A 7,728-nucleotide genomic window follows, 5' to 3' on the forward strand; every position below is an offset into this window, starting at 1 on the left:
CCTTTCCGATGTCCGAATATAGCCATTAAATATATCAATATTTACCTCTCGACCATTTCGAGAGTCCTCGTCATGTTCGTGATCTCATCCGAGACTCCAAACAAACTTCGGTCATAAAAAACACATAACTCATAATACATATCGTCATCAAACGTTAAGTGTGCGGACCCTACGGGTTCGAGAACTATGTAGACATGACCGAGACACATCTCCGGTCAATAACCAATAGCGGAACCTGGATGCTCATATTGGCTCCTACATATTCTATGAAGATCTTTATCGGTCAAACCGCATAACAACATACGTTGTTCCCTTTGTCATCGGTATGTTACTTGCCCGAGATTCGACCATCGGTATCACCATACCTAGTTCAATTTCGTTACCGACAAGTCTCTTTACTCGTTTCGTAATACTTCATCCCGCAACTAAGTCATTAGTCACAATGCTTGCAAGGCTTATAGTGATGAGCATTACCTAGAGGGCCCAGAGATACCTCTCCGAAACACGAAGTGACAAATCTAATCTCGATCTATGCCAACCTAACAAACACCTTCGGAGACACCTGTAGAGCATCTTTATAATCACCCATTTATGTTGTGACGTTTGATATCACACAAGGTGTTCCTCCGGTATTCGGGAGTTGCATAATCTCATAGTCTGAGGAACGTGTATAAGTTATGAAGAAAGCAGTAGCAATGAAACTGTAACGATCATAATGCTAAGCTAACGGATGGGTCTTGTCCATCACATCATTCTCCTAATGATGTGATCCCGTTTATCAAATGACAACACATGTCTATGGTTAGGAAGCATAACCATCTTTGATTAATGAGCTAGTCAAGTAGAGGCATACTAGGGACACTATGTTTTGTCTATGTATTCACACATGTACTAAGTTTCCGGTTAATACAATTCTAGCATGAATAATAAACATTTATCATGATATAAGTAAATATAAATAACAACTTTATTATTGCCTCTAGGGCATATTTCCTTCAAAATTATGCTATGCTTGCTCCTATGCTTCACTTAAATTTTTAGAGCCATGGAATTGCTCTAGTGCTTCACTTATATCTTTTTGAGCACGATGTGCTTTGTTATTTTTGAAGAAATGCTCTCATGCTTCACTTAGATTTATTTGGGAGTTAGTAAAATTCTTAAGAAATTCTCTCTTGCTTCACTTAGATTATTTTCAGAGAAAGAAATATTATGCTCATGTTCTTCACTTAAATTTGTTTGAGCTTATTAAAAGCAACATATGAAACTAGTCCCAAAGTGATAGATATCCAAGGAGGATATAATAAAAACTTTCATGAACATCATTGGAAAAAATAAACTTGGTTCTTAGTTATGGTTTTGAGATATGACAATATGATATGTGAGTCATGTTAATGAGTAATTATGCTTTAGTAAGAATATTGGTGTTAAGGTTTGTGATTCCCTATGCAAGCACGAAAGTCAATAGTTAAGCAATGAAATTATATCCTACTTGTTGTGCATTATTCGATGTTACTTATGCTTGATGCTCGCATACGAGCTTTTTGGTTTCTTGGTTGGACGCTTCTCAATCTTTTTGCTAGCCTTCATTTTGCACTAAGTATGATCACTACTTGTGCATCCAAAACCCTTTAAACCATTTTTTCCATATGAGTCCACTATACCTACCTATATGCGGTATTTTCGTGCTGTTCTAAGAAAATCTGCATGTGCCATCTCTAATTTTCAAAATATATTTCTCTTTTGTGTGCTCGTACCGCTCGCGAGGTGGTGAGGGGTGGCCGATGTTTTCAATGCTAGATGTGTTACTCTCACGATGAATGTTTATTCACTTGTCATTGCACGAGAGTACGGCAAAGGTATTAGGGATGCCCCATCCCGAAATGAAAAATGAATTTACTTTATGTTGTCAAATAATAAATTCCTTGGAAAGTATTGGTATGGAGGGCACCCGTGGATACAGTTAGCCATGAAAAGTGAAAGTATGGTGGAAAAAGGAATAAGCTTTATTTTCTGTTTGGGAACCTCCTATGATATATCTAGCATGGAAAGTATTGGGAACTCTTAAATCATTTTCGTTGGTGGGAAAAGTTTGCCTCCCAAAATGTTTTTATCTCTCAATTTTCGCTTTGAGATCTTGCACCTCTACAAATCCCTACTTCCCTCCGCGAAGGGCCTTTCTTTTACTTTATGCAATTTTTATTTTTAAACTTGAGTCTCCATCTTCTCTTATAAAGCACCAACTAAGGGGCACTATGATCGTACTTGAGCATTGGGTATAGCTAGTATTCGAGTGTGTTTCATGAATGGATCCATGATTGAGCATAATGGGTTAGGGATAACTTGCTTTAGCGTTGATATTTTGAAAGACATGGTTGCTTGTCGATATGCTTGAGTATTAAAATCTTCAGGTCAAAACTAGACTATTGCTTTGAACCATATAAAAGTCCAAATGTCCGTGTCTTCATTGCATTTGCACACTCCAATCCCATCTCTTTACTTTCTTGCAATTAGCACATTTTTCTATTTTTGCTGCTCATACTCTTGCCATGCTTGCTTGAAATGTATTGTGAATGCTTAAACTTGTGCTAAAACTCCACCTCAACTTGAAGAACTTAAAAACTGCCACTTTTACTTGTTGAGGGTCTAATCACCCCCCGATACGTCTCGAACGTATCTATAATTTCTGATTGTTCCATGCTGTTATATTATCATTCTTGGATGTTTTACAATATTTTTATATAATTTTTTGGTACTAACCTATTGACATAGTGCCCAGTGCCAGTTGATGTTTTCTGCTTGTTTTTTACATCGCAGGCAATCAATACCAAACGGAGTCCAAGCGCAGTGAAACATTTTGTGGATTTTTTCTGGACCAGAAGACACAAGTTGGGCCGAAGAAGTATCAGAGGGGTCCCCCGAGGGGGGCACAACCCACCAGGGCGCGCCCAGGTGGTTTATGCCCACCTCGGTGGCCTCCCGCACCGCCTCTTTGCTCTATAAATATCCCAATATTCCTGAAACCCTAGGGGACTCGACGGAAATCAATTCCAACCGCCGCAAGTTCCAGAAACACCAGATCCAATCTAGACACCATCACGGAGGGGTTCATCATGTCCATTGGTGCCTCTCCGATGATGCGTGAGTAGTTCCTTGTAGACCTATGGGTCCGTAGTTAGTAGCTAGATGGCTTCCTCTCTCTCTCTCTCGCTTGATTCTCAATACAATGGTCTTTTGGAGATCCATATGATGTAATTCTTTTTGCGGTGTGTTTGTTGGAATCTGATGAACTTTGAGTTTATGATCAGATCTATGTTTTTATCCATGAAAGTTATTTGAGTCTTCTTTTAATCTCTTATATGCATGATTGATTATAACCTCGTATTTCTTCTCCGATATTTGGGTTTTGTTTGGCCAACTTGATCTATTTATCTTGCAATGGGAAGAGGTGCTTTGTGATGGGTTCGATCTTACGATGCTTGATCCCAGTGATAGAAGGGGAAATGACAGATATGTATCGTTGCTATTAAGGATAACAAAATGGGGTCTATTTCTACATAAATAGATCTTGTCTACATCATGTCATCGTTCTTATTGCATTACTCCATTTCTCCATGAACTTAATACACTAGATGCATGCTGGATAGCGGTCGATGTGTGGAGTAATAGTAGTAGATGCAGGCAGGAGTCGGTCTACTAATCTTGGACGTGATGCCTATATAATGATCATTGCCTGGATATCGTCATGATTATTTGAAGTTCTATCAATTGCCCAACAGTAAATGTTTTCCCACCGTTTGCTATTTTCCTCGAGAGAAGCCACTAGTGAAACCTACGGCACCCGAATATCTTCTTTATTATATTTGCCTTCGCAATCTATTTTTATTTGCTTTTATTTTTAGATAAATTAAACCAAAAATACAAACATACTTTGCTGCACTTTATTTTATTTGCGCTTTATTTATCCAATCTATTACAACTTTATCCCGTCTCCGTGCCAATTTCCGATGCCGTTACTCGAAAGGGATTGACAACCCTTTAACACGTCGGGTTGCGAGTATTTGTTATTTGTGTGCATGAGTTGTTTACGTTGTGTTCCGCGGTTCTCCTACTGATTTGATAACCTTGGTCTCATCACTGAGGGAAATACCTACCATCACTATGATGCATCATCCATTCCTTTTTGGGGAAATACCGACGAAGTTCAAGCAGACATCACCCCCCTTCTAGATCCCTCTTCTCAATCCTCTCAAAAAGCAAAAATGTTTTTTAAGGGCAATACATGTCTCCTACTAGAAACACAACCGCAAGTCTACCCTCCACCTGCGACTTGGGGGGGGGATTTGTTTGTCCGAGTCGCATGCTCACCTCCAACATGCACTTGTGCCCTACCTATTTATTTACCCTAGTTGCAAGTCCACCCATGACACGCAAATGGGGGCCGATGTCCCAAATGCAATTCACCCCAACATGTAAATGTCTCCGCCTCATTCTTTTTCCTTGTTGCAGTTCCACTCTTAATACACAACTGGGTCTGGCCCCAGTTTTGTCTCAGTTGCAAGTCCACCCGCGACACGCAACTGGGGGACGACCATTTTTCTCCTAATTGCAACTCCACCGTCGACATGCAATTGGGGCCCCCAGTACTTTTTGCTCCTGGTTGCAGATCCACCTTCGACACGCAACTGGAGCCCAACACGGTTTTTACTAGTTGTAAGTCCAACCACACCCTGGACATGCAATTGGGGTCCGCCTTTTCCATAGTTGCAAGGCTAGCCTTGATACGCAAGTGAGACCCGACCAAATTTTGTCTCAATTGTAAGTCCACCCTCGACACGGAGCTAGGCGCAACCCATTTTTGTCCCAATTGCAACTCCATCTTCGATAAGCAACTGGAGGCCCAGGGACATAGCATCCGAGGCTTTTGTCACGGGCCAACACAATTATATGAGTTGAGCCTACCGGGACATGCCTAGGGAAATTTAAAATCCAATGAGCCAAGGCTCTCCTAGTCCACAAAAGGTCTTGGCGATGATGTCACCCAAGTCGCATTTATTGTCAAATCCTATTTCGTGTCCGATGCACAAGTGTTAGGCCCGTGGGGGGTACACGTGTCTTGGGTCTTAGGCATTCCTGGTTTTAGTCAGTTTTCTTCTTATTTTCATTTCCTTCTATTTTTCCTTTTCATATACTTGTTCAGTTTTTCTTCCTTTTTGTGTTTTTTCATATTTTTTTGTTTCTTTTCACGTGTTCTTGATTTATGTTTATTTTTTTATTTAATACTTCAAACATTTTCCCGCAATATATAAACATATATTCACACGTATATGAACTTTTTTTATCTATGCTTTTTTTGGTACACGGGTATACAATTTTATCTACATGAATATATTTTTAAATAGGCAATGAAAGTTTTCCGAAGTAAAACAAAAAACAAAACAAGGACCTAAGTGGGCTGCATCATGGCTGGCCTATATAAGGTGTTCAGGCGCTTCCTCGGCGATCCGTCACGGCAAGCGCGGAACAGGAGGACCCGCGTTTGTTTTTCGTTTCATCACTGTTCTACTCCTGTTACATTTCTCCCCCTTGCGTGTCTCGAATTCTTGGTTCATTTCGCAGGCTCTAGGCGTGGCTGGCTTGTTGCCTCGGTGAAAAGCGCATCACGTGGCAACCGTGGCGTGCTCCCTCCCATGGCCGAGAGGGAAGAAGGGAAGCAGCCACGCAACGCGATTCGAGCCCGGTTGATCTGGTGGGGCGGGCCAGGGCTCCGATCCAGCCTTGAACTCCACGTCCAAGCAAGGCACCCAATGCCATCCCCTTCTCTGGCATCGTTAAAAACTGAGCTCGCGCTTCTCCCCGCTCCATCAACCGAACCCCACCACCACGAGCTGTACATTTCTCATCAGGGTCGCGGTGAGTTCCTTCCTGAGCCGGGATGGCGAAGAGTACATGGGCGCTCATCTGCCACCTCCACGCCATTGCAGGGTACGCACATGCACGACAGAGCTCACGGCTCCTGAATCCTTCCGTTTCCATCGCTTATTTGGCTATAATCTGGTGGATCATGGGCGCTTCTCTTTCCTCTGCAGGCCGAGCCTGACCCTGATATACCCGCTGTGAGTGCGCATTCCTGTCGATCGTTGCACCTTGCATTGCAGCGGTTAACTGTGGCTAGGCTATGATATGCTCTGTACTGAGAACGTTGGTAAGATCTGTGGGTGTATGTGTGAGATGTTGGTTTTGATCAGGTACGCGTCGATCTGCGCTATGGAGAGCACGTCCAAGCTGGACGACGGCCAGTGGCTGGCCTACTGGATAATCTACTCCTTCATCGCCCTCTTCGAAATGGCAGCCGAGCAAGTCCTCTATTGGTAAAATCATAGTGGAGTACTATCAAAATTGTTCATGCTCTTTCCTAGTAGAATCCTAGCTGTGAACATTTTGCTCCGCGTGCAGAAAAGATAAGTGTGATGATCTCGCAGGATACCGCTGTGGTACGAGGTGAAGCTGCTATTCGTGGCGTGGCTGGTGCTGCCGCAGTTCAGGGGCGCCTCCTTCATCTACGAGAAGTTCGTCAGGGAGCAGATCAGGAAGCACGGGGTGATGCTGCACGAGCACCATGGCCACGATGCCGGCCACGGCTCGCACGTCCTGAAGGTAATAATGAAGTTCTTACGCCGTGTTTTTCTCCGTGGTCTTTTCGAAATGCATGGTCGAGGACGCCTAAGCATCTTGCGTTGCTTCACTTGATGCTTCATTTTGAGTCAATAAAATCCACACCTTGTCAAAGAAAAATGCATCTTGCGTTGCTTTATTGTTTGCTGAACGTGCAGGCTGAGCACGGCGTGCACTGAGGAGCAAACTGGCCAGGAGAATGTCTGCCTGTCCGCCGACGACGAGCCTTAACCAAACCCGCTGATCAGGGATCCCCTTCCGAGCCGGCGTCCTTGTTGATATATGTTGTGAGATGTTGGACGGAACATCGGGTTGGGGTACCATGTACTACCTCTGTTCCTGAATGTAAGAAGAACTGTCAAAACGTCTTACATTTAAAAACAGAGGGCGGACATGATAATTAGACGATCCCTTGTATATTTATAAATAACGGAAGGATTTGTGTTCTTTGCGATCAATAAATTTGTATGGTACTGGTGTATTTTAGATAATTGGTCATGGTACTTGCCGAAAAGGTTCCCCGGAAATCACAAAACTACTTTACGTCATACACAAACATATTTTCTAGTACTATCATCTACTTCCTCTGTCCCAAAATGTAAGAACGTTTTTAACACTACATCAGTGTCAAAAACGTTCATATATTATGGGACAGAGGAAGTAATTAATTACTCTCGTTGTATATTCAAAACAAGTATTTGTGACTACAAAATATGTTCGCGCATTATAGAAAACAATCATGTATTTCAGAACATTCCTGTATATAATGAAATGCTCATATTTTCAGAAAATGTTTGTGTGTTTCATAAAAAGTTTTCTTCTGTACCAAAAGAAATGTTCATATATGTCAAAAAAAGTGTCCACACAGGTTTTTCAAAAATAGGGAAGTACAAAGAAAAGGCAACAATACAAATATGAGATGAAAATTTTCTATAAACTTAAGAATAACATTTTACAAATATACAACATGCATATTTGCAAGCATAATGAACATTTTTCGAATACTCAACTTTTTTCAATACATGATGAACACTCCAATTACACTGTGTATATTTT

At 41.8% G+C, this 7,728-nt stretch overlaps 1 protein-coding gene across 1 annotated transcript; it reads left to right on the forward strand.

Annotated features, from left to right (window-relative positions):
• Positions 1-5,743: 5,743 nt before the first annotated feature.
• On the forward strand, positions 5,744-7,163 carry LOC123116260 (protein HVA22). The gene is made up of 5 exons (XM_044537242.1): positions 5,744-5,982; positions 6,087-6,113; positions 6,246-6,368; positions 6,480-6,654; positions 6,831-7,163. The coding sequence occupies exons 1-5, from the start codon at positions 5,933-5,935 to the stop codon at positions 6,849-6,851; spliced, it is 396 nt and encodes a 131-aa protein (XP_044393177.1). The 5' UTR covers positions 5,744-5,932; the 3' UTR covers positions 6,852-7,163.
• Positions 7,164-7,728: the final 565 nt, after the last annotated feature.

Source organism: Triticum aestivum, chromosome 5B (genome assembly GCF_018294505.1).
Source record: "Triticum aestivum cultivar Chinese Spring chromosome 5B, IWGSC CS RefSeq v2.1, whole genome shotgun sequence".
Classification (NCBI taxonomy): Eukaryota; Viridiplantae; Streptophyta; class Magnoliopsida; order Poales; family Poaceae; genus Triticum; species Triticum aestivum.

Excerpts from the sequence above, each read along its gene's own strand:
- LOC123116260 (XM_044537242.1), top strand. The coding sequence starts at position 5,933 with ATGGCGAAGAGTACATGGGCGCTCATCTGCCACCTCCACGCCATTGCA. Across the intron at positions 5,983-6,086 it reads CACCTCCACGCCATTGCAGG|GCCGAGCCTGACCCTGATAT; the intron begins GTACGCACATGC and ends TTTCCTCTGCAG. Across the intron at positions 6,655-6,830 it reads ACGGCTCGCACGTCCTGAAG|GCTGAGCACGGCGTGCACTG; the intron begins GTAATAATGAAG and ends CTGAACGTGCAG.